The 26585-nt window shown below is 41.0% G+C and overlaps 2 protein-coding genes and 1 long non-coding RNA gene across 3 annotated transcripts; 2 read left to right on the forward strand and 1 right to left on the reverse strand.

The window, feature by feature from the left end:
* The first annotated feature begins 2022 nt into the window (after positions 1-2022).
* LOC131240403 (uncharacterized protein At1g03900) lies at positions 2023-26220 on the forward strand. The gene is made up of 3 exons (XM_058238615.1): positions 2023-3270; positions 20359-20637; positions 25860-26220. The coding sequence occupies exons 1-3, from the start codon at positions 2788-2790 to the stop codon at positions 25926-25928; spliced, it is 831 nt and encodes a 276-aa protein (XP_058094598.1). The 5' UTR covers positions 2023-2787; the 3' UTR covers positions 25929-26220.
* LOC131240404 (uncharacterized) lies at positions 17311-20350 on the forward strand. The gene is made up of 2 exons (XM_058238616.1): positions 17311-18528; positions 19916-20350. Exons 1-2 carry the CDS (start codon positions 18083-18085, stop codon positions 19947-19949), a joined length of 480 nt encoding a protein of 159 aa, XP_058094599.1. The 5' UTR covers positions 17311-18082; the 3' UTR covers positions 19950-20350.
* LOC131240405 (uncharacterized) lies at positions 22477-22932 on the reverse strand. The gene is made up of 2 exons (XR_009168729.1): positions 22795-22932; positions 22477-22713 (listed from the first exon to the last, which is right to left on the reverse strand). It is a non-coding gene; the product is annotated as an uncharacterized LOC131240405 (long non-coding RNA).
* Positions 26221-26585: the final 365 nt, after the last annotated feature.

Consider the following 26585-nt stretch of genomic DNA (forward strand, 5'->3'; position numbering starts at 1 on the left):
AATCTCAAAAAATAATGAACAATATATACAATAAATATATTATTGTGGGGCCACGTAACTTTGATCTCCTCTGAACCACTCGCACAACTCAGAGCTCAAGGAGCATCAGCGCTTCTCTTCTCATAACATGTACCTACCCCAGTTATATAGCTGGTGTGTTACACCAGCCGATCTGCTTCCTCCATCCATAACTTGGGTGGGCCAAACTAAAGCGCCAGACAGAGGTAGGGTACCCAAACCATAGAGACTTTTAATGGAATGTGGGGTCCACTGTGTTCTTTATATCTAATCCAATCCACTCATAGTTGTGACCCACTAAAATAATGAAGCAACATGACGGGACCCAAGATATTCTAAAGCTTAGGTGGGCCAAAACAAGTGAGTATATGAGTTTTAGAAACGATTATTTATACACATATATCCTTCTGTTGTGTCAACTCGAGTCTTGGATTGGGATGATTCTTCTATGAACCGTGAGAAAGAGGAGGTGCACAAGATGTATGGTTTAGATACACGTAAACAGGCGTGTAGGCATCGCTCCTACCCACGGCACTTAACTCAGTGCTGGTGCACGTACCAAGGATGGTCGTCGAAGTGGCTTGTCTGGTCACCTCAACACCAGCCACCACCCAGCAGGTGTGGAAGCCACGATGTATGTGTTTTTATCGATGATATCCATCCATTTTCAGCTCATATTGGGGAGTGACCTGAAAATGAGGCAGATCTAAATCTGAGGTGGACCACATCATTGGAAACCGTGTTGATTGAACGTCCACCGTTGAAAACTTCCTAGGATGCACAGTAATGTTTATGTGCCATCCAACCTGGTTTTAAGGTCGCACATATCTTAGACGAGGGGAAAACACAAATATCAGGTTGATCAGTTGGCCATAGGAAAATTTCAACGGTGAGTGCTTAGTCTCCGCTGTTTCCTGTGCTGTGGTCCACCTTAGATTTTTAGTCTACCTCATTTTTGTCCTAGTAACTTAAAATGAGCTGGAAAAATGGATGAACGGCATGGATCGAAGTGAAAGACAGTCAATCGGTCAATTTTCGTCCACTGATCGAAGGTTGGGATCATCCGATTCGATCAGATTTCGAGGCTTGGTCCATCTAAAGCCAGGCCACAACTTGGACGCTTTAATTGAGGCACGTGCATTCCACACGCGCGCGTGCGTATGGATTGCCAGTTACGCCTGCACATGTTAACTTGCACGTCTCACACACGCAAGTCAATAACAACCGTCCAAATTAAGTTTCCCACTGGGAACGTTGATCAGGAGATCACGAACGTCTATTGGTGTTCATATACAAGCGGTTCAACGGTTTAAGGATCTTACGGGTTGGACCGTCCGATCAGAGCTATGCTCCATCTGTTGGGGGATCTAGATGTGGCAGCTAATACCGTCAAAACGTGGAGGTTTTTAATCCGTGGTCCATCCAAGGCGGGTACCACTAGATGAAGGGTGAGGATCATCAGATCAAGAAACCGCGCGTGTAATTTACAGATAGGACATTATCTGCTCTCTCTGGTACGCTACTGGTCGGCACTCTGTGGGCCGAACCGTGATGTATTTGTTTTATCCACGCCGTCTATCAATTTGGGCAATAGATATATCCAGATCTCAGGTGGACCACACCAAAGGAAATAATGGTGATTGAACGCCCACCGTTAAAAATTTATCGGGGGCGATGAAAGTGTCGGATCAAGCTGGTATTTGTGTTTTCCCCTCATCCAGGTATGTGTGACATAATCAACGGGTTGGATGGAAAATAAACATTACAGTGGACCCTAGGAAGTTTTTAACGGTGAGAATTCGTTCAAAACTGTTTTCCTGCGGTGTGGTGAACCTGGTATTTGGATCTAACTAATTTTTAAAGATCATGTTCTAAAATTATCTGGAAAAATAGTGGACGGCATGGATCAAACGTATACATCATGGTGGGGTCCACATAGCACCGTCCAGTAGCCACCTCGCTATTGGGAGCGTAGTAGGCAATCTGCGTCACTCTCTCTGACCTTCCCAACACTTAAAATCCACGTCTGTCTCTGCAACACTTCCATCCCTGCACATACCCATCAAATTCGCCTCAAATCCACACCAAATTCAATCTAAATTCGCAAATTCATATCGAATCCATTGAAAATTTCTCAAATTCCCCACACTAAACGCTAGATTTCATCATCATACATCCAATTTTCATCGACCTCTCAAAACCCGCTTCTTCAGATCTCAAAGAAACCCTCAAATCCCCATTTAAAGCTCCAAATTCAGCTTCTGATTACGAAATTTCGGATCTTGCATTCTAATTCCGTCCATTTCCTTCACGGTTCTAAAAACCTACTTATCTAACTTTCCAAAAAAAATCCCAAACCCTTGCAGTTTTATTCAAGTTCCAGAAAACAGAAAGGATAAAGCCCAAATTCTCTTGCATTTTGCAAAACCCAAAAGTTATATTCAAATTCATCCCATTTTACCCAAAATTTTAGATTCTCCAAATCTCTGCAAAACCCCGAATTCCATGCATTTCCATTCAACCTCTTGGAATACCTAGAAAAAACCCCCGGTAAACACCTAAGATCTCAAAAGGAAAAAATCTTAATCCATCCCATCTTACTCAAGATCTTCGACTTTTCAGTACCCGTTTCTCCAAATCTCATTATAAATCTAAATTTGTTGGCATTCTACGAAGTTTACTTAATACCCAAAAATCCACAAAAAAGGAGAAAAGGCCCAAAAGATCCATCCACAAACCTATTTAAATACCTCGAATTACTTGAAAACCATGTCATTTGAGGAAGAAGACTCGTTCGAGCACACCCTTTTGGTTGTCCGCGAAGTCTCCGTCTATAAAATCCCACCTCGTAGCACAAGCGGTGGGTACAAATGCGGGGAGTGGCTGCAGTCCGACAAGATCTGGTCGGGGCGTCTCCGCGTTGTCTCGTGCAAGGACCGCTGCGAGATCCGGCTTGAGGATCCCAACTCGGGCGAGCTCTTCGCAGCCTGCTTTGTCCTCCCGGGCCAGCGGGAGAGCTCCGTTGAGACTGTTCTCGACTCATCACGATACTTTGTACTGAAGATCGAGGATGGTACGGGCAAGCACGCCTTTATTGGGCTGGGGTTCACGGAGAGGAATGAAGCGTTCGACTTCAATGTCGCACTGTCGGACCATGAGAAGTACGTTAGGAGGGAGCATGAGAAGGAGGGCGGGGAGTCGAGTGACGACAGTCAGATCGACATTCATCCCGCTGTCAATCACAGGTTAAAGGTATTATGCGAATCTGATCGTTGAACTTTTTGTATGGTAGAATTAGTCTCTTTGGTTTGTTGAATACGGTGAATGACGTCTTGAATTTGAATTTGTCGATGTTTGATGGGCATTGATTAATTTAAAGAGGGATCCACTAGAATGTTTGATCAGACGGTAATTGATGCATTTATTTTTCTTCCATGTTTTGATTTGTTTCCTTTTCCTGTATTTAAATCATGTTGTTCAAAGGTGTTAAAAAGCATCAGTTCATTGTATTTGATTTGGAATTCTATTTCCTTGATGGTAGAATTATCTGTTGGATTTGCATGAATGCAGTCTTGAACTATTGAATAGTGCGGGGAATTGAGAAATGATGGATATAATTAGCTATTTTATTTGCAGAATACAATGCACAAGGTATTGAATGTGAATTGTAGTTGTTTTTGAGGTAGGATCAATTAGAAAGTGTTACTGATGGTGATCGATGTATGCTTTGGTTTTTGGGTTTGTTTTCTTCTTGTCTTGGGTTTTTACGTTTGTTGCCAGAACGACTTTGATATGAGCTTTTTTGAGTTTTACAAGTACATAATTCTGCTGTGCAGTTAGGTTTGGACATATGCCTTATGAGGCTGATTTTGCAATATTCTTGTAGGCAATTTCGGCATTGTGTTTAGGAATTCAACTGTATAATAAATGCATTCTAAAGCTTCAAATAAATAAATAAAATAAAATAAATGCATTCTCAATAGCATTATCAACATATGGTCTTGAAGCTTGAACTTTGAATATAAGGTATGGCAGGGTGGCATAGACTCAAAATTTGATAGTAGTGGTGTTGAACACGGTTGATTCCGTGTTATTAATCAAGAAAGGTGATTTATTATGAAAACTATCCTGCAGTATTGCAGATATGCATTTTGATGATTTAAACGCACCTCCTTTGCATGGTCAATGGTTGGTGGGATCGATAGAAATTGAGATTGAGCGAGAGATGGGGGGATTTCAGTTTGTTGGGGAGGGAGGGTGGGGTTACGGTTTCTTTGGAGAGAGGTTTCCTTTTTGTTGGAGAGAGAGAGAGAGAGAGAGAGAGAGAGAGAGAGAGAGAGAGAGAGAGAGAGAGCAATGCTTGTGTATAAAGCAAGACGACCATTGCACATTTTTTCTAGAGAGAGAAAGAGCTATTGCTTGTGTATTGAGGGAAATTGGGGTGGGGAAAATGAGAGCAAGAGAGAGATGTTAGGGAAACTAGGGCGGAGAGAGAGAGAGAGCCGGGGGGGGGGGAGGGCGGTGTGGTGGGGGGCTTCAAGGAAACTGTAACCCCACCCTCTTGCTCTCATTTTTCCCACCCCAATTTCCCTGAATACACAAGCATTAGCTCTTTCTCTCTCTAACAAAAAAGTACAATGGTTTTCTTGCTTTATACGCAAGCATTAGCCTATTCTCATTCCAACAAAAAAGAAACCGTAACTCCACTCCCCCTCCCCAAGAAATCAAAATCCCCTCATCTCTCTCTCTCTCTCTCTCTCAATTCCAATCGATCGTTTGATCGGCCTTCGATCGTTCTCCCCACCCCAATTTTCTTGAATCTCTCTCGCAATCATCGACTTGAGCTAATTTTCAATTTGCTTCATCTTACTGGGCTTGCCTCTCTTTGGTTGATATTTCATATGCCATTTTTTACTTTCTCACTTCTCTAATCGCACATCTCCATGGAGCATCATGCGTCCATCGTGCACAATGATATTTCGCACTAGTACGCGGTTGCTGAAAAGGGAGTTGAGATCGAAATCATTAGAAGCCTCACCATGATACGATTCTTGGTTAGACTTTAGAGGAAGATATAGAAGGCATGAATGACTTTGGCTCTGTATAAGTATGCTCAGTACCTCAATACGACTTGGAAAGTTGGTTGTCTTAGGGGTCGTTTGGCACCGTGGATTGGAGGGGAGGGGATTAGAGGGGGTTTCAAATCCCCTTGGTTGTTTGGTAGCATGAAGCAACTGGGGATTGCCAATCCAGGGGGTTTCCAATCTCCTCTTTGAGGGGGTTTGTAATCCACGATGAGAGCTTGGATTACACCTAAAATCATTTCAATAGTTGTAGGTGTAAATGTATGTCATTGTACACTATCATTCTATTGGGCACATGGCCCACTAATGATGATCAACACCGTCTAAACATTATCCATGTAGATCAGCACCATCCAAACATTGTCCAGCACAGTCCAAACATTGTCCATATTAATCAACGATTAAAAATCGTTGGTTAGTCACTCAGACATGATCTTGTGCTTACGGTCCATCCTAGACTTGGAATTTCATCATTTTCAGGCAAAGCATATATTTCAGCGGGCTTATCACAACCATAGTGTCAAAAATTATATATCTCACTAATTAGGGATATTAAAAGTTGATTTAGTAATTAAATTCAAACCCCTGTAAATATACCATGTATAAGTATTTTTGAATTAAAGTTGATTCACACTCCAGGGTGCCAAACACATCGGGAGGATTGCCAATCCAGGGGGTTTCCTTTTTGTTAGAGAGAGAAATACCTAATGCTTATGTATAAAGCAAGAAGACCGTTGCTTCTTTTTGTTGAAGAGAGAGCCATTGCTTGAGTATTCAGGAAAATTGGGGGGAAAAGAGAGAGAGAGAGAGAGAGAGAGAGAGAGGGGGGGGGGGGGTTAAGGAAACCGTAATCCCACCTTTTCGCTCTCATTTTCTCCACATAATTTTTCTAAATACGCAAGCAATAGCTCTCTCTTTAAAAAAAGGTGCAACGGACTTCTTGCTTTATATGCAAGCATTAGCTCTTTCTCTTTCCAATAAAAAGGAAACTTCTTTCTCAAAAGAAACTGTAATTCCTCCCTTCCCAAGAAACTGAAAGCCCCTCTTCTCTCTCTCTCTCTCTATTTCAATCGATCGTTCGATTGTCCATTGATCACTCTCTCCACTCCAATTTTCCTAAATCTCTCTCTTGATCACTTGAGCTATTTTTCAATTTGCTTCATCTTGCTGGGATTGCCTCCCTTTGGTTAATATTTCATATGCCTATTTTTACTCTCTCACTTCTCCAATTGCACATCTCCATGGAGTGTCATGCGTCCATTGTAAGCAATGATATTTCGCATTGTTACACGGTCGCTGAAAAGGGAGCTGAGAATGAAATCATTAGAAGCCCCACCATGATACGGTTCTTGGTTAGACTTTATAGGAAGATAAAGAAGGCAGTAATGATGTTGGCTATGTATAAGCATTCTCTGTACCTCAATATGACTTGGATAGTTGGTTGCCTTACGCTTTTCAATGGAACTAAATTGCTCACTGTCCATGTAAGGAAGTTGATATTTTCACCTTATTTGGTTTGATATATGTCATGTAGTGAGAACCAATTCCCGCAAGCTCCGGAAAACCCTTGATTGCATTATGTATTGGAAGATCAATATCTCATAGAGAATTTGATACTGCATATTGCATAATTCAACCTATTTTTAGAAGGTGTGAGCACAAATTATGCAAGCTCCTCACAAGCCCTATGCAGATAATTTTCGGAGTTTTGAATATAAAAAAATAATAGAGGAAAAAAAAAAAACCAATCTACAACTTCCACGAAGAGCAAATCATAAAAAATAGACCTAACTCTGTTAAGTGATGTTTTCTCCTCTTAAGGGTTCACTTAAATGATGGGCATTGAGATACTAGTTGGGTGTGCTCATCTTGTTAGAAAATTTCCTATTTATCTCCTATATTTATTGTAGACAATTTGATGTCTCAAAGAATGAGCACTAATAACCTGATCAAATGTAGCAGCATAATATGAATATATGCCATCCGAATCAGCTAACTCTCAGTTTCATTTGAGGCCCAAACTTGGTTGAGATAGCGAAGGTGGGAGGAAATCTTAGGAGTCTATAGAGTGTAATTCATGTGGATTGAGTGTTGTTTGCATGTTGTCTCCCTCATCTTCTTTTTTCTTAAAAAAATTCCATTCACCAATATATCTCCATCTCTTAAAATATGATTAAAAGCTTTGATTGAAGCTAATGGAATTAGTTGTTCTCAGATTAAAAGCGAATGTTCAGAAGTCCAAAATGTTATGGATTGGGCTATCAAAAGAGGAAGCTAATGATCTTGCTGATGTGTTTGGGTGTAGGTTAGGGTTGTTCATTGTGCATTGGGAACCGACGAAACATTTTTGTGATCGGGTTATTGGCAACTTCGGGAGAAATTTATTAGCATTGAAGAGGAGGCATCTTCTTTGGGTGGTAGGATTACATTGATGAAAGCAGCCCTCTTTGACCTCCCATTATATTTTATGTCCATCTTCAAATGCCTGTAGGGAGTGCTAAAGAATTTGGAAAAGCTTATAAGGAATTTTCTATGCTAAGGTTGGAGGAGAACAATAAAATTCATCTTATGAAGTGGGAAGATGTACATAGGTTGAAAGAGGAGGAGGGAGTAGGGATAAGAAGCTTGGAAACAATGAACATGGCTCATTTAGGGAAATGGATTTGGAGATTTGCTTCGGAGGGAAGTTTATGGAAGCAGGTAGTAGTTAGAAAGTATGGGGTAGAGAGGGAGGGATGGTGGCCGAAGAGAGTGTCCTTGTATAAAGCGAGGGGGTGTGGAACACAATTATGAGTTTGGAGGATAAAATCAAGGAGGGGGTGGGTTTCGGGGTGGGTTATGGACGGAGGACAAGATTTTCGGAGGACAAGATTTTGAAAGGACATGTGGTTGCAAGACTAGAAATTAAAAGATATATACCCAAGACTAGCCCAAGTTACCACGGATCTAGATATCACAGTAGCTCGATGCTTCTCATCCCAAGGGGCTAGTGGGGCTTGGACACCTCCGTGTGGAAGAAACCTACAAGATGACGAATTTGAGGAACTTGTGGCCCTATTGTAATAGTTATAATGGGACCAAGACTAGCCCAAGTTACCATGGATCCAGACATCACAATAGCTTGGTGCTTCTCATCTCAAGGGCTAGTGGGGCTTGGACACCTCCATGTCGAAGAAATCTACAAGACAACGGATTTGAGGAACTTGTGGCCCTATTAACGCAGTTATCATGGGTGATCCTATTGGCAGAGGTCGACACCTCACGTTGGAGGGAGGACAAGTCAAGTAAATTCTCAGTGAAATTTCTTTACAAAATGCTAAGTGATGCTTCTCACGATATTGACCGAGTGCATACCTCAATTTTTTGGTCCTATGGAGCTCCTTCAAAGGTGGCGGCCTTTGCTTGGTTGGTGGGCGGGCTGGAATAGGGTGTTAACGATTGACAGCTTGAGGAAGAGGGGTTTATACGTTATTAATGCCTGCCCATTATGTTGGTGAAGTGAGGAGACGACCAAACATTTCTCGCATGTCATGGGTGTTGTGAAGGACACTTGAGGGACTTTAGGAACTAGGTAATGATGAGAAGGGTTAGAGGAGTGTGGAGGATGGCATTATTATGGGCAATTTCTAGAAAGCCTTTTTTGTGGGGGTACATCTGGAAAGCCTACGAAGATGTAGCTTGGTTGGACAGGATTGGGGAACATTTTATTTTATGTAATTCTTTTTCGGCATGACCATCTCATAAGCAAATAGTTAACTTTCACAAAAAAGAGGAAGATGAAACCAATTTGATTCAAGACGGAGACCCCTATTTGACTTGGATGAAGCAACATGGTTTCTTCCAATTTTTTATTCCATGATCGAAGTTTATTCTTATAGATATCTATTTTGATAGCTTTAACATGGGACCTGCGATCAAATTGCTATTAAGATCACATCTAATTCTTCATCCTTTGGGAAAACTATCGTTGCCGCCGCCGCCACTCAAACCATGTCCCAACTAATTAGGGTCAGCTACATGAGTATTGTTTTTCCATTCCACTCTATCAAGTACAACATGCCAAACATGCTTCGAAATTCCAAACATCTTTAGTAGTGATGAGTGCATTTAATTTCAAATGTCATGAAGAGCCCACTCCTATGACTAGCAATGTATACATAGTAAAGCGTTACAAGTTATAAGATAAATGCATTTGAATGACATGTTTATATATTTTATGATTCTTTAAAACTAGTTAAATAATTACCTAATTGTTTGATCATTTGACTTTATAGTTTTTTTTAAAAAAAAGATTATTTATGTATTTATTTATAAGCATTTATGGTTTATGAAATCCTACGTTGAAGGCATAGATAGGAGTTACCCACATACAAAGATTGTCTTGCTACGCCTTTAGCCAACAAGCCAACCACTGTTTGGCTCTCTAGGATTTTTTAAATAAAAAAAAGACGATATATTATTAAGCCAGAGACAAAAACAAGAAAGACAAAGCGAAGAAACAACTGAAAAAAGAAAAGAAAAGAAAGAAAAAGGAAAACTAGTAATACAACACACTAGCCGCACGGCTAGGAAACCCAATAGAGTTAAGGGATCTAATCCCTAAACAAACAAATGACCCAACAAAACACCCTAGGTTATGAGGCTCTTGAATTGCAAAAGCACTTGCTATTTCTTTTGGACCAGATGGCCCAGAGAACAACAAGAAGGATAGTACACCACTTCCTCCTACTGAAAGAGCCCCTATCTTCCCCATCCCAAGTGAGGAAACGATCACCAATAGAAGCTGGCATAACCCAAGAAATGTTAGCCAAGGCAAACACCTTGTTCCATAGAATCGACGAGAAGGAACAATGGAGGAAGAGATGATCCACGCTCTCAGTGTTTTGAAAGCAAAGCAGGTAGACATTTGGCAAAATCATTCCTTTTTTCCTCAACGTATCAATGGTGAGGATTATGTTTCTTCTGGCTAACCGAGTAAAAATGTGATGCGGACATTAGCGTTGCACCCTTTAGAGTGTACCAGAGGAGGAAGCGTTGTCAACAGAGTACCGGAGTGGAGGAGTTGATGTGGATGGATGCTGGGCCATCAGACCCATTTTCTGAAGTGCTACGAGTGCAGGAGCGGCATGACCGCACCCTGACTATAGATCCATGGGTCGGATTTCACACTCTACCATATGGGTGTTTTAGTTTCTAGGCGTTTTTGTTCTTTTTTTTTTTTTCTTATTTCAGGGACTTTATTGCACTTTCTTTATTTTTTTCTTTTTATAAGTTATTTTTCTTGTTTTTAGGGGCTTTAGTGCACTTTTACTTTTTCCATACCTTATATATACGTTGTGAGAAATCCTATTTTCATTATTATTTCATGAATAAAAATTCGTATCTTTTCTTTATCTTTATTCAAGAGATTAGGGTTTCAGGATTGGCCCTTGGGTGTTGAGGATTATACCCCGATTTCAGGTTTCCTTTCTAGATCTTCGAGGTGCAGGAAAAAATAAGAATCATCCTCCTCCTTTTCTTTTGACGACAAAAGAACCTGTACTTTCTTCATCTCGAGCCCTTAATTCTTCACCCATTTCATTCTTCTTTGGATATCCCATTTCTAGTTTGACTGGAAAAGAGAGATGATTAGTCAGTAGAATTGGATCCAAATTTGACCGTGGACTAATTTATGCTAGATCTGGGATATCCTCATATCCCCAGCTCTTCCTTTTTACTGTTTACGCGATTTTATGCTAAGGGGCATGATCCTTACGGAATGACCTCATCTTTGTGTTGAAATATACTTAATCCCTTTGGTTGGAAACGGTTAGTTGATTAGTGTATTTATTTGGACATTCTTTAACCTGATTATACATGCATGTAAGATTCGGTCATCACATGTCCCTACATCAAATTGCTACCTTTAGGGGAGCACCATGCTTCCAGACTGCAACTATTGAACAAAGGGTAGTAATGGAGGGAGAATATAACGTCAAGATAGAGTGGAAGGAACACATGGAGAAAGCTCCTGAGCAACGACGCTAGGTCATGGAATTCCACATCTCACCCAATTTCCTCCTAAGAGGTGGAACCCAAACACCTTCCTCACTAGACTCAGAAAAACAATCAACCACGCATGTTCTCCTCAGAACTGAGGGTTGCAAAGGATGGGAAAGAGGAAATTAGGGAGGAAGACCCACACCAAGGATCCTCACAGAATCTAATTCTTTCCCCATTCTCGAGAGAGAATCGGTGTTCAGAGAACACTCTCAAAGAAAGCTTGACAATCTGTTTCCAAAGGAACGAGGAACGATATAGGGAGGGCTTAGTTCTCTAGCCACCACGTTAAGATCATACTTGGCAGTAAGAATAGACCGCCAAAGGCTAGAATTCTCAACCGTAGATCTCCATATCCATTTGCACAAAAGGGACTTATTCACCAGAACAAGATGCCTAATGTTAGCCCCTTCCTCAACAAGAGGAGCGCACGCCAGAGTTCATCAATGTGTACAATGATTAACTTGGGGCAAGGAAAGAGTGACATAAAATAATGAGGGAGATTGGCCAGGGAGTCCTTGATGAAGGGCGATACCTCCAGGAAAAGCAACTTGCTTTTCCAGGGGGAGAGTTTCCTCTCCATATGTTCTATAATTTTATCCCAAAGGTACATGGGTGGGTTTTTTTTCTCCAGAAAAGAAAAGAAAAAAAAAAAACTCCATTAAAAAAAGATCAGAAAAAGACAACTACAAAAAGATGGTGAGAAATCATCCGAGGAGCAAAAAAATAAAAACTACGAAAAAATAAAAATAAAATAAAGAGGAAAGTACATAGGGTGTAAAAGAGAAAAAAGTAGGGGCCTCCCCATATTTAGGCATTCTAGTTATCTAGAAATACTGCAAAAGAAACCTTTGGATTACAAAAAGCTCATCCCATTGTTGTTAATAAAACAACTTTCCTTTGTTGCGAATTTGTCGGAATTTCAATGCCTTTAAAATTCTGTTGTTCCTCTCCTTCTAAAGACCCAACATGATTGCAAACTAAAGCATCTTCCTAATAATTAATTGTTTTGCATTGAATGGCCTTTGCGTTAATCAACAATTGAATTCCCAATGGATCTGCAAAGAACCCATGAAATCCCAAATCAACTGTAAAATTTGCAATGGATCTGCAAAAAACCCAGGAAATGCCGATGTAAAAATAACCCAAGAAATATCGCCAAACTAATTAAGCTCAATAAAGATGTAAACAATGACAAGCCTTTAATCTCGCTATCCGAAAAACATCGCTACCAAGGGCAAGGCTTAGATCTTGTGACCCCACAAATGCACATTTTTTTTAAACGATAAAAAATTATTAAAGAAAAAGGCCGTAGCCAACAACAAAGCTGAAGGCAATTACAACTCAACCCAATGCTCAAGAAAATGCTTCACAAACCTAGACGCACACACCCATTCCTTGACTAGAGATATTGACTTTTGAAAGATCAATTGCACCATTCATTGCTTATTCGAGGAACATCGATCATTTCTTTCTAGCCATAAACATCAAATGCTTGCTAGCATGGACAAGCGCCATACATATTTCCCTAACTTTCCTTTTCCACCTTCGTGCCAAGCCTAAAAAAATCTATTGATTGAACTAGGAATCACTCAATCCACCCCAAATAAGCTGAAAAACCCCTTCCACATCTTAGTTGCATAGGGGCAATGAAGGAAAAGATGATCCACTGTTTTCACATTTTGATAACACATGAAACATTCGGTAGAACCATCTTCCTTTTTTGAAGATAATCCACCGTGAGGACCTTCTTGCAACCCACCAACCATGCGAACACTGCCACCTTGGGAGGGGTGCCATAATGCCAAATATACAAAGTTGGACTAGGATCTTCAGCCCGACGACCATCAATCGAGCTTTGTAGAAAGACTTAACCAAGAATTTTCTAGACCCGTCATGTAACCATTTCATAGAATCCTTTTTTCTATGCCTCAGTCGGACTGAAGAAAGCAAAACAAGCAGGTTGGAGAGCTCAAAGATCTCTTCGTCATACATATGCCTCCTGCACATAGGAACCCAAGCAACTTGCTCACCTTGGATCGAAAAGCATTGATCAACAAGCGCTTCTTATACTGCCGCAATATTCGCTAATCTTGGAAAAGATCCTTAAGTTTCTTATCCCCGACCCATATATCTTCCCTATATCTTCCCAAAACCTTATGCCCTTTCCATCTCCCATCTCAAACCCTACTCCTTCCCATACTTTCCTTTCTGAAGTTGCCACCGAATGCTAGATATAAGATGCCCTATTTAAAGATGATGCTCTAGTTCATCTTCTTGTAGAAACAACCCCATATTTCCTTCCTATCACCTCCCTCCACAACGATCCCCTCTCATTTGCGAATCTCCACATCCACTTGCCCAAGAGGGCCGAATTCATGGTCTCCAAGCTCCTAAGAACAGCTCGCCCTTGATCCTATGGCTTGCAAACTTCCTTCCACTTCATTAAATGAAATTTATGTTTGCCTTCCGCCCCTTGCCATAAGAAATCTAGTCTATCTATTAAGCTCCAATTTTAGACATTCGAAAAGCAACGCGTAATACATCGGAAGGTTTGACATTGAAGCCTTTATAAGATTTAGCTTCTCACCCAAAGGATAAGAGCCTTTGTTGCCGAAGCACTAGCTTGGTTTTGAATCTTTCCACCACCTTGTCCCATAACTGTTTTAACGGCCTGGCTATGCATAACGGGAGACCAAGATATGTGGTGGGAAAAGAACCTTCCCTACAACCAAACATATCGATGAGAGATTTGACTTCCTCATTCAGAATCCCCACTCCCAATAGTTCGCATTTAGTTATATTCACCTTCAAGCTTGAGACCGCTTCAAAGCTAACAATGATGGAATGTTGACTTTATATGGACCCGCTTCACAAAATAATGACGAGTCATCTGCAAACTAAAGGCGCGTAACCTGAATATCGGAATTATCCACACCAAAGCCTTTTATCAACTTTGCATATGCTCCTTTCTGAATCATTCTACTCAGAACCTCCATGATTGCTACAAAAAGGAAGGGAGAGATTGGATCCTCTTGCCTTAAACCTCTAGATACTTGGAAGAAGTCGTTCGCCGAACCGTTGACCAACACAGAGAATTTGGCAAAGGAGATGCACTCTTTGATCCACATCCTCCGCTTTTGGTCGAAACCCATGAAAAACTTGAGAGGGGTGCTTTTTGTCCAACAACACATCCCATGACAGGCCCCGCACGAGTCACCAACATGGTAAGTATCATACAGTCAACTTAATCATACCTCAATTACAAAATATTGAATCATATAATGTTAAAGAAAAAAAATGCTCATATACTCTCTTCTTCTTCTTTTCAAAGATGAAGCAATATTATTAGGGCCAAGCAACCAAATGAAAAGAAAACAAAACACAAGAAAAGAATAACAACACCCCCCCCCCCCCCCTGCGGATTGATTGAAGCATCACTCAACTAACATTCAAGATTTAAAAGATGCTAGACTACACTACTCTGGTGAAAAGAGCAGTGAATGAAAAAGTGATCCACGAACCCACTCAATGTACAAACATTGGGAAGAATCATTGACCTCTTCCACATGTTATCAGTCGTGAGAGTCCTGTTTCTCCCCATGAGCCAAGCAAAGGTGGGGATTTTTAGAGGAGCCCCTTAAGCCCACACAAATGAAGAATGATGATGATCTCTCTCGATCGCGAACGGGGTTAAGCGCTTGTATAGGGAGTAGATCGAGAATTTGCTTGAGCTCCTAAAATGCCATACGTGCACATCATCAACCCTCAAAGACATCGAAATCCCCCGCAAACTAGAAAGAAGGCAGAGCAAGTCATCTAGCTCAGAATCATTTAAGTCCCTCCTACAAGGGGGAACCTAGACACCTCCAGAGACACCCACCCTCGAAAAATATCTGGCAACAGTAATATCAACCACAGGACAGGGGCTAGCCAAGGCCAGAAAAGACGATCTAGAATCCCCACACTAGATATTCTCATAGAACCTCACCCTAAAGCCCTCACCCACAGTGAAGCTATAACCAACATGCACCGGCTTCCAAAGAAAAGAAGCCCGATATAAGGTGAAATCTTTGATCCACCACCCCATGGGAGAGGAGCCAAACTTGGCCTCACCCCAAAACGCCAGCCCCATTTACCTAACAAAGTCAAATTAACAAGATCCAAACACCTTGTCCTAGCCCTCCCTCTTCACAAGGATGATGGCCCTCTTTACAATTCAAAAGATGGAACTTACCTTTAGAGTCACCTCCTTGCCCCAAGAAGTCCCTTCTCAATTGATCAATATGCTCGATTACCGCTTCGGGGCATCGAAATAAGGATGAAGTAAAGTGGGAGATTAAAAAGAGAAGACTTAATCAACATCAGCCTCCCCCTAAGGGAAAGCAACTTTCTCTTGAGGACTTAACTTTCTTTCCAATCTCTCCACCACATTTTCCCGCAAGTGAGCTGCAAGCTTCCCTAGACATAAAGGAAGGCCAAGATAGGAGGGGAAAGACCCCACACGGCACCTAAACAACTCAGCAAGGGGAGAGACCTTCCACAACAATGATTTGAATGCCAAGAAGTTCACTTTTAGACAAACTGATATTAATACTTGAAACACGATCCCAATCCTATTGATTCCTCAGCCTCACACAAAAAAAGTATCATCCGCGAATTGGATGTGATTAATAGACTTGGGGAAAATTTGAACCTAAAGGCCCTGAAAAGCCCTTAGCCAGCCCATGAGAAAGCATGTTGCTAAGGGCTTCAGCTACAATCACAAAAAGGAAAGGGGATAGAGGTTCTCCCTACCTAAGGCCACAAAAGGGGTAGCCGTAGATGCACAACATTGAATGAAGTGAGCGTCTTCACTTCTTGCCTAATCCCATCCGCCTCATCAAGTAATTCAAAAAAGACCAATTCACCTGATCATAAGCCTTTTCCAAGTCTAGCTCGCAGACCACACCTTGATTGCCTGTTCTGTGGCACAAGTCCAAACATTCATGGGCAATCAGTGCACTATCAATAATCTGCTTGCCATATATGAAGGCACTCTGGAAAGGTGAAATGACCTTAGGGAGAATTGCCCTAATTCTTTGGCTCAAGACTTCAACAATAATTTTATACGGGCTCCTTGGGAGGCTTGTAGGTCTAAAATTCCTTAAACAATCAACACCATCAATCTTGCAGATGAGGATTGGGAAGGTGCAACCCAACTCTTTAGGGAGATAGGGCAAGGAAAAGAAATCCTCCGCAAAAGCTAGGAGTTCCAAATGAATAAGGTCCCAACAAGTCTAGAAAAAAGCCAACGAGAAGCTATCGGGCCCAGGGGCTTTACCCTACCTATAGCCCAAACGGCCTCCTTAATCTCCTTGAGGCGAATAGGCACCTCCGGATTGAGAGCATCCTCCACCGACAGATAGTCAAAATCTAAATTATCAAGATTGGGACATCCCAACCCTCATAAAAAAATAGATTAAAATAGAACTTAATAACAACATCACAGATTGGACCTTTCTTAACTATCTTAAGACTATTAATCATGAGGGAGGAGATACAATTGGCCCGAGCATAGGCACTAGCTATCCTATAAAAGAATTTGGTATTCCTATCTCCCTCCTTAAGCCTGGCAACCTGTGACCTCTGCCTCCACTTTATCTCCTCCAATATTGTAGAACGATAGGCATAATATAACCTATCTTTAAGAGCATTATCCTCTACAGAGAGCAGACCACTTTCCTCTTTGATGTCCAAAACTTGGATGTCGTTGAGCATGGCATCTATCTCCTTCTCTCTAAGGTTGAAGACTTCCTGTTTCCAGGAACAAATCTTTGCCTTCAGCATCTTCAACTTTTTGAACAGGATAAAGCCCACTCAGCCTACAACTATGAAGGAAGCTCACCAATAAAAAATGAGATCCCAAAACCCATCAACTTCAAGCCAAGCTAGCTGGAATCTGAAGGGCTTAGGACCCCCATTAATCTCCTCCAAAAGAACTGGACAATTATCAGACAGGTTTGGGAAGGGCTCTCTAATGAGACAAGGGAAACATTTGAACCCACACTGGAGAAACCAAGAACCTGTCTAACAGAGACAAAGCCGGAGAAGCCTGACCATTTGACCAAGTGAAGTTGACAAACCCTCCCCTTGCCAACCTAACCACCCCCCAAGGAGATCTACCTACTCGTGCTTGTTAAACCCAAGCCCCAAGCTCCTCATACTACTGGATCTCCTAATCCCGTGAAGCTTCTTGTGGACAAAGCGAATCACATTGAAATCACCCCCAACCACCAAGGTAGAACCCATATCTACGAATAATTGAATGTAATGTAGTATTTTGTACTAACACTTACAATTTGTCCAAATTAAACACACCTAATATGTAGCAATTAGAATTTAATACAATGGGAACCTGGTTAGTGAATCAAACTGTTTCATTTTAGCAAACTGGAGTGAGCTGGATTGCTGAACCAAATGATTAAATTGAACTAAGCCTACCGGCCTACCCAATGTATCAGTTTTGTCTCAACAGTTGCTATTTATGAGCTGTGAACCAATGGTCGTAGTCAGCATGCAAACAATGCAGGTCATGATTAAAAGGCTGGAATCTACTTGTTAGGCCCCGAGTTGAATTTGTTGGCTGAATTGATGTATTACAGATTGTTGTCTGTGCAATATTGGCCATTAACTTGTTTTCTGCTTGTCGTCAGATGTATAGGAACAAGAGTTGACAAATATGTGATCCTTTTCCTTAATGTATGAGAAAGAAGAAGAAGAAAGTTAAAGAAACCGGTGAGGGATATGGGGTAGAGGAAGGGACACCAAATGGAGAGAGGTCTTAACAAGAAAATATGGGGTGGAGGAAGGGGGGCGGTGGACTAAAGCATCCTCGTTGTATCGATCTTCATGTCTATGGAAATTGGTGGCGTCATTAAAAGATAAGAGTGTGGGAAGGTATGGGTTTTAGCTTGGGGGATGGTAGTAGTAGTTTTTCGGTGAGGGATGAAGTAGTCACTTGGACTCCATGTTGTAGAAGAAATCTGGCTGATGAAGAGTTTGAAGAATTTTTGCAGCTTCTTCAAATGCTAGAGAAGGTTTCTCCAAGGCTATCAAATCCAGATTCCATAAAATGGTTAAAAGAAAAGTCAGGATCGTTCTCAATGAGATCTCTTTGTTGGTCTCTATGTGAAAGAGATGGTTTTGATGGGATGGCTCCAACAGTTTGGCTATGGCACTACGGTGCTCCTTTGAAGGCGGCGGTTACTACTTCAAAAAAAAGAAAAGAAAAGACGGGGTTTCTTTTCTTCGCTACTTCAAGCTCTTCTCAGTTACTACTTTTACACATTTGGAGGATAGACCAGTTCTCCATGTCTGCTGTGGAAGTCATGCAGGGCTTCATGAGGTATTTTGGAGTTAAGTTGGAGAGGAAATTGGATATGGTCCTTGATAGAGTGGAATGGTGGAAAAGGATTCGTGTAGCTGATCCCAATTAGTTGGAATAAGGCGTAGATGATTATTAGGGCTGTCAATGGTTGGGGACTGGGCCTAGCAAAAGCAATTTTGATTAGTATTGGCCCTAACAGTTCAAAATCCAGGCCTAAGACAACCCTAGGCCTGGTCCATTGGCAGCCCTATTTATGATTATGGTTATGATGATAATGATGTTGGAAAAGACATTGGTGATCCAGTAGTGTGGGCAGATCGTTCCTATCCAATTTCTTGAACCCTTTTACTAATGAAATGCCTCAAAAACTTCCAATAATGTGTGGGATATTAGTGTTCACGTCACCTCAATGAGTGGTAGGTCACCGTCCAGCTTGCACGTGTCAATGTTCCATGGGAGTTACAAGATGCAAGCCATTGCAAACATGGGTCCCACCATGAAGATCACGTGGCCCAGAAATCAAGCTGATCTGGGCTACTCATTAGGTGGGCCACACTTGTAGTGAATCAGATCATCAGCTATTCATTCTTTCGTAGGGAGTGGCCATTGTGATGCCTGCATACATTCCGCTATCATCATCCTCAGTGCCTTCTCCATTCTATATCGACGCTGATGATATAGAAATATATTCTTCTATATATTGAAATACATTATACCCCTTATATATGTTGGGTATAGCTAATACCATAATACAAAAGAAAAGATGGAGCATGCTTTATAACCCCATTAAGGCTTTGTCCTGATGGTTTTATCAATGGGTTTGTGATATCTTTGCCTGAAACTGCAACTTTTAGAAGGTGGAGCATGCTTTATATTGCTATCATGTGAATCATCGTATTTGGTAGAGCCGTTTCTCCGCCTGGATAAAGGACTGATGAATATCTCATCTTTCTGATATCTAAATGTTAATATTCTCCTTTGGAAATTGGTGTTGTTTTACCCACACTTTCTTCAAGGAGAGGTTTGGTTCCAAATTGCTCACTTAGCATTGTGGCACACTGTTCTACTATCAAAATTTGAGTCTTACCAGCTCAAAACATCTTTTCTCATGTGAAAATACCTCCTTAGAGATAGAAAGCAAGGCATCCGAAATGTGGGCCCTAGCAAATCTGAGGAGCCCTATTTATTTATTTATTTATTAATAATTTAAAATTAAATATGACCTTCTTGCTAATTTTACTTGTTGGTACAACATAATAAAGGAATTCAGCATTGTGGCGATTGCTCCTGCTACTTGTGGGCCGAGGTAAACAAAGGAGGGTTGATGTCAGGTGGATGGCCAGCCATCAAAATTTTGCCAAACTACCACGAGGTTGATCCAGTTTCAAAAATTTTTTTTGTACAGGATTTGTAGCTGGAATACAGTGATGATGATATGATGATTAGCACGACAAACTTATCTATAAACAGAGTACTACTACATAAGTCACACCATAAAAGAAGGAAAACGGACAAGCCAAGGTGTGTCCCAAGTCAGTTGATTTGTGTCCAACATGATCGCTTTAAAGATTGAGGTGCCGTTGTTACATAGGAACATACTCTTATGTTTTGCTTGCCGTAAATAAACTTTGTCATGCATTAATTAATAATATAACTAGGTCCTTGAATAATTGCTGTGACTACAGTTATTCTCTTTACCATTCGAACATCACATATATTTTCATATTGTTGTATTGGTGTGGCATAAAATGTCTTATGCAATATCCATATTGGTTAGTTTTATAGACAAATTGCAATATGTATCCATTCTCTAGGTTGACTTGATTCTTTTGAGGATTTGGATCTTAGGAAGGTGAGACCATCCGGATAAATGTGAAGAACAAATCATCTAGCGGAACTGGCATGCTTTCAGCTGCTGGGTTGACTGGGGGTGTTTCCAGCACTGGAAAACCCAGTGCGCTTGCACCGCCGCCTCCTGGAGTAGGGAAAATCAAGACTGTCCTTCCACCCCCGCCAAACGACCCTGCTGCTGCTCGGATGACTTCTAGTCCTGGTGTGGGACTTAAGGGTCCCAAGGAAAATTCAAGGCGCACCATGGATCCTTTTTCAGATCTTTCAAAGATCGAGGTATACCCCATCCTATCTCCATTTTGTGTGTGTGTGTGTGTGCACACACGCGTGTGCACTCACGCTCATGCACATGCGCGCGTGATTGAGAAGCATGTGTAAATGCATACTACCCCTTGCAGAAGAGAGGAATTATATGATCCTTGACCCAAGGATATTTGTCGTAAATTTTTACAAGGACCCATGGTGTGATCCACTGTTGATCTAATCAGCCCCTGAAAAGATCATACCACAAAAATATCTCACTTTTGGAGATCCTAGCTATCCAATCTTTGGGTCTTTTTTGTTGAATGTGAACTGTTTTTGTGTTCCTTTAGCACTTTATTCACAGGCCGTGGATGGAAAGGTTCCCATCTGGGAGATTTTTTGGGCACGGTTCATCCACCATGGGCCCATCTCCTCCACAGTTTGTATGTATTGAATCATGGAACTATAGGAACCACTTGTGTTTTGTGAGGACCTGAAGATCCTAAGCATATCCTCATCCCAAGATCATATAATTACTCTCCAGGGCATATCCTCAGCAGTGTATGTCCTGGACCTCAATCTTTTAGGAAAGTACCTCCGTGTTCAGTTCCCATATTCATGCCCTGCAATCATGGCTTGATGCACAAAAACAGCACGGTTTTTCTTCGATGAAGTTTTGCATTCATAATTTCAAGATTGATGCCTGAATTGTCAATGCATATACCCGCACCACTTATTAGTTACAAATTACAAATGACTAACACAATTGCCAAGCTTCACTGCCTTGACCTGTAGATGTCCAAAACACCATAACTTGTTTGTGCATGAAAATATTCAACATAATGTTCTACTCTTCCATATTTTCCAGGGGAAAAAAAAAGGGCTGAGCCTCATGTGACTGCCATTGCTGGATATCATAGGAGCAGAATTTGAAAATTTTATCAATCAAACTGCACCTTTGTGCAGTTACTGGGGTATAACCTGAGTGGAAAACGGCGGGCAGCCATTCAAAGTTCCTTCATAGCTGTTTTAAAAAAATAAAATAAATTCTGAAATGTAGCTTAACTTGCCTTTCCAAAAAAAAAAAAAAAAAGCAGCTTCACTTTATTAAACAAAGGCAAACCCAGTTAAAGCAACACCTCAATACTTTGCAAACACCAATAATAATCGAAAAACTCTGATGAGCAACCAACAAAAGGCTAAAGCACTAAGGCCCAAGCAACCACATTCAACTTGCCTTCCTAAACACTTCATCTGGGCTCACGAATATGATTTTGAAACCACCTAATATTTTGCTTCTTCCAGATCGACCGAAAACCTGCAAGAAGGAACAACCACCATAGAAATCTCCCTATTTGCCCAAACCTCCCCTCCTGCTAAGCCAAGAACAATGTAGTGATTGATGAAGGCATCAACCAACACGTTTGAAAGGGATTGAGAACATTCTCCCAACTGCCCTGACAAAGATGCAATGCATAAATAGGTGGTCCACCAATTCTACATCCCGACAAGGGAGGCACACATTCGTGATGTTCATGTCTTTTCCGAAGATAGTCCACTGTAAGCACTCATTCTTTCCCACCCACCAACCAAAAGCAATGACCCTAGGTGGAGTTTTATATGATCAAATAAATTTTGGATCACATGATTCCCTAGGATTAGGAATTTGAAGAGCCTTATAGAAAGATTTTACAGAGAAACAATAAAATCTATTCAGCCTCCAGACCAAGCATCCTCATAGGATGGCATGGGTCTCTTGCTATGGAAAAGGCTGAGGAAATCCACCAACTCATCCAACTCCTCGTAGGACAAGGTCCTTCAACAAGGGGATACCCAAATGACCATCCCCCTTGAGATGCAAAAGTAAAAAAAAATAAAAATTACAATCCCTCTATTGGTAGCTATGCCACGAAGCCACCCAAGAGGCTGATCATCACACCAGACATGCTCCCAAAAATGAATGCAGGAACCGTTTCCCACTTTGAACACAATCTCCCTCTTGACACCCAGGGAGCTGGAAATAACCTTCTGGACGCATGGCTCTCTATAGCTTAGACAAGGAATTGGTGCACCGCCCTCCCACTGTCACCCCATGCCCTCTACCAAAAGCTTTGCTCCACCCCAAATCTCCACAACCATTTCCCAAGTAACACAAGATTCATACACTTCAAATCTTTAATATCGCACCACCTTTGCTAACTAGCTTGTACACTTCGCCCCTTTCCAAAATGGAATTTATGTGAATCTCCTGAACCTTTCCAAATGATTTCTCTTTGTATCTTTTCAAATCTGGAAAGGATAGTGGCTGGGAATTTATGTGAATCTCTTTATCATTCCAAAGGAAATCTGAATCTTTTCCAATCTGGAAAGGATAGTGGCTGGGCACTAGAATGAAGACATAGGAAAGAGACATATTGGACATGGCCGCCTTCATCAGGGGATCTTGCTCCAAACAACAGATATCTGTTCTTCCATCCTGAAAGTTTCCTTTTCATCCTTTGGACCACTTTATCCCAAAGTTGCTTTGCTGGCTTACAAATGCATGAGGGAAGGCCCCAATAGAAAGGAAGACTACTTGGCTTCCACCCCACACTCTTGCCAAGCTATGCCTTTTATTTTTGGGTGTTTCTTCTCGTGCACATGGCGGGCGTAGAACTCTATTTTTTTTAGCCTAACCACATTTTATTGCAAGAGGAAAAAAGCCAGAAGATACAAATACAAACCAAACCATGACCCAATGTTCGTAGTATCAATATCGTTACATGTATTGCTGGCTGGGATACGAAAACAGGTATTGATATTATCATTGACACCCGGAAATGTCTCATTGACTGAGGGAAGCATGGGGAAATGGTGGAATTTGTCAATGAAACTTCAGGACATGCTAACATACACACATTTGCATATTTAGGAATCAAATAATTGGAAAGAAATGCATACATAGTAAGTTTCCCTTTAATGCCGACTTAGGGAAATGTGAGGAAAATAGTAGAATTTTTCAATGATACTTTAGGAGATGCTAAAATACACATTTTCACATTTAAGAATAAAATAATAGTAATAATAATTATATATATATATATATATATATATAAAGATGCATATTTGCATATTTAGGAATCAAATAATAAGTTTCCCTTTATTTGGGGCCTAAAAGCATGTATCGTTGACTCAAGGAAACATGGGGAAAATGATGGATCCATCCATCCATACATTTCCAATCATCCATCCATGCATGCACATACATGCATACAAGCAAACATGCATGATCCATCCATCCAACCAACCATCCTGCATGCATGCATACATACATACAATGGCACATACATACATACACGATCCATCCATCCATGCATGCATGCATACATACAATGGCACATACATACATACACGATCTATCCATCCATGCATGCATACATATGCACGCATGCAAACATATATTTCATCATTCAACCATGCACCCATAAAAAAAATTTGAAATGATTTTTTTTTTTTAATCAACAGATTTTTGGTGACGTCGATACATTAGCGATACAAGCGACAACTAGAATTTACATAGTTGAAAACATTGGCAATACTTAGTGATATATAGTCGATACCTGGAATTTCTGATGCTACCGGTGTTATTTGTATTGCCCCAGTGTTATCGATACTAATAATGTCACCAATATTTTGATAACATCGCCAATCTCGCAACACTATCACGACCTAACAAGATATTAAGTTTGGGTCCACATCAACAACGGAAGTAGACCTCCAATCCCTTACATCCCTTATCGCTTTCAAGATGGCCTTTGAAGTTTCCATAGATATATGTTCCAAAAAATTGCGATTGTTTCATTCAACCCACAACTCCCGGAGACCCACCAGAAGGGCCATTCACCAATGACCTTGCCCATTTTTGTCGACGCTTCCTTCAATCCATTTGCACATGAAGCCTTGCACATATCTGGGATTTACCCATTTCACCCCAAACTATCAAGGAAGCTATACCACTCCATAGCGAAAGAAAAATGAATAAAAAGCTGGTCAAGCATCTCCTTGTTGCACAGGCATAAGGAACGCTTATTGACTAGAGTCATGCCTGTTTTTCACAAATTGTCAATAGTGAACACCTTCTTCCACCCAACCAAGCACGCAAAAATGACACGGAGGAGCTCCACAATGCCAACAAAAATAAGTATGCATACGAGTGGGATTTAAAGATGATCCTTCCAACAGGATGTAAAAAGATTGCACCCAGAAAGATCTTTTTTTCCAATGAGCCAGATGATGGAATCCTTAGCTGGCAAAGATGGGCTTATCTCCGAAAGCCACTTTAGCAAGGATAGTTCCTCATTGTGAATCCCTTCTACACAGTGTAGTCAACACCCCATTGACCCCCAAAGGCGACGAACAACAGTTCAACGTGACATCTCCTTCTACCATCCCCAAGAGCAAAACCAATGGCTTCCTCAAACCACCCTCCCATACTCGCTATGTCCTATAACCTTGTTGCTTTGTACAAGGACGATTCCTTTGTCCACCAACCCCTCTCACCCAGACCATATTTGTTAACTATGACCTCCCTCCATAGACTATCCTTCTCATTCCAGAACCTCTATAACCATTTCCCAATTAGCGCGTCATTCATGGTAGACATTTTTTTATGCTCGCTTTCCCTTCCGAAGAAGGTTTGCACACATCTTCCCATCACATCAAGTGGAACATATGCCTCTCCTCCACATCCTGCCATAGGAAATCCCTTCTTTGTCTCATAACAGACTTGGGGCATTATGAATGTTATGATTCCTATATGCTTCAGATTTTTTTTTTTAAAAATAGCTCATTTCACAATCCTTGCTTATGAAGGTTGTGTTGTTTAAAGCAGGTGCCTTCTCTTCTATTTCGGTTTTTAGGTTGTTCTGATGATGGACCTGTTTCTCAGCCACCATCATAGAATGTCAGGTTTTTTGGTGGAAGAGGTGGCTTCCTGGATAGTAGTTGGAGAGTCCTGGGACCTGCAACCCCCAACTCCCAGTTTTGGATTCTCTCTATCCAGAATTTTATGCAGACTCGACTGAGATTTTAAGTATCATCCAAAACCAGTGTGTATTGCCCATAAACAATATGTGCATATCGGCCTGCTACAGGGCAATACATAATGGTGTCGTGGAGAATGATGATACATTACAACACCCATTTTGAACCTTGCCTTCTGTAAAATCTGATTTGTTATCATTATCATTATTTTATTTTATTTTAAATTTTTGCAGAGAAGCCTTCCTTCAACGACTGGCTCAGCATCAACAAAGAGTACTGCATCAGGATGGGCGGCATTTTGAACCTTCTTGGAGCTTTCTTTGAATACCAATTGTGACCTTTTTTTGTTCTCCATCTTTGGAGGAGAGTGAAAAGCAGACCCAAAAGAAAAGAAAGAAAAAAGGAAAAGAAAGACAAATGCGAGCGCTCTGGACGAATGATCTTGGGTTGGAAGCGTGTGTTGTTGCATTTTTTGGTTTCTGAAAATAATGATTAGAGAAATGTGTTGAGTGCTTCTCTGCTCTTGACTTGAATTTAGATGGCCTTTTACCGTCTTTTATATATATATAAAGAGATTGGCTATATTTGCAATTATGTGATACTTGTCTAGCTTGCTCTTTTGATTAGAAGGGAACTTTGTTGAATTATAAGACTGGTTTTTTGCTGTGATTGGAACTGTTCATCTGTCAGCCTCCATGTGGGATTGCTGTTGCTTTGAATTGAGGAACGTAGATCATGGGCCTTTCAGTTTTAACTATCTGATTAATAGGCCAGCGGGAGCTGCATCGGTTATTCAATTGAATTTTGGACCATGGGTCTTCTATGGTGGGGTTCACAAAATGAACAGCTGCCATCACAGATGGTGGGTCCCATGCATTATAGGGTTTGGTTAGTATTTATGGGTTTAAACAATGTGTTCGGTTTCCAGGTGTTCATCTAATGGGGCCCACTGCAAAGAT

This window comes from Magnolia sinica, chromosome 3, assembly GCF_029962835.1.
Source record: "Magnolia sinica isolate HGM2019 chromosome 3, MsV1, whole genome shotgun sequence".
NCBI classification, from domain to species: Eukaryota; Viridiplantae; Streptophyta; class Magnoliopsida; order Magnoliales; family Magnoliaceae; genus Magnolia; species Magnolia sinica.

What these genes read in the sequence shown, in the direction of transcription:
- LOC131240403 (XM_058238615.1), top strand. Translation starts at nt 2,788, where the DNA reads ATGTCATTTGAGGAAGAAGACTCGTTCGAGCACACCCTTTTGGTTGTC. An exon ending in CTGTCAATCACAGGTTAAAG is followed by an intron (nt 3,271 to 20,358) that starts GTATTATGCGAA and finishes TTTGGATCTTAG; the next exon opens with GAAGGTGAGACCATCCGGAT. An exon ending in CAGATCTTTCAAAGATCGAG is followed by an intron (nt 20,638 to 25,859) that starts GTATACCCCATC and finishes AAATTTTTGCAG; the next exon opens with AGAAGCCTTCCTTCAACGAC.
- LOC131240404 (XM_058238616.1), top strand. Translation starts at nt 18,083, where the DNA reads ATGGGTTTTAGCTTGGGGGATGGTAGTAGTAGTTTTTCGGTGAGGGAT. An exon ending in GTCATGCAGGGCTTCATGAG is followed by an intron (nt 18,529 to 19,915) that starts GTATTTTGGAGT and finishes TTTTTTGTACAG; the next exon opens with GATTTGTAGCTGGAATACAG.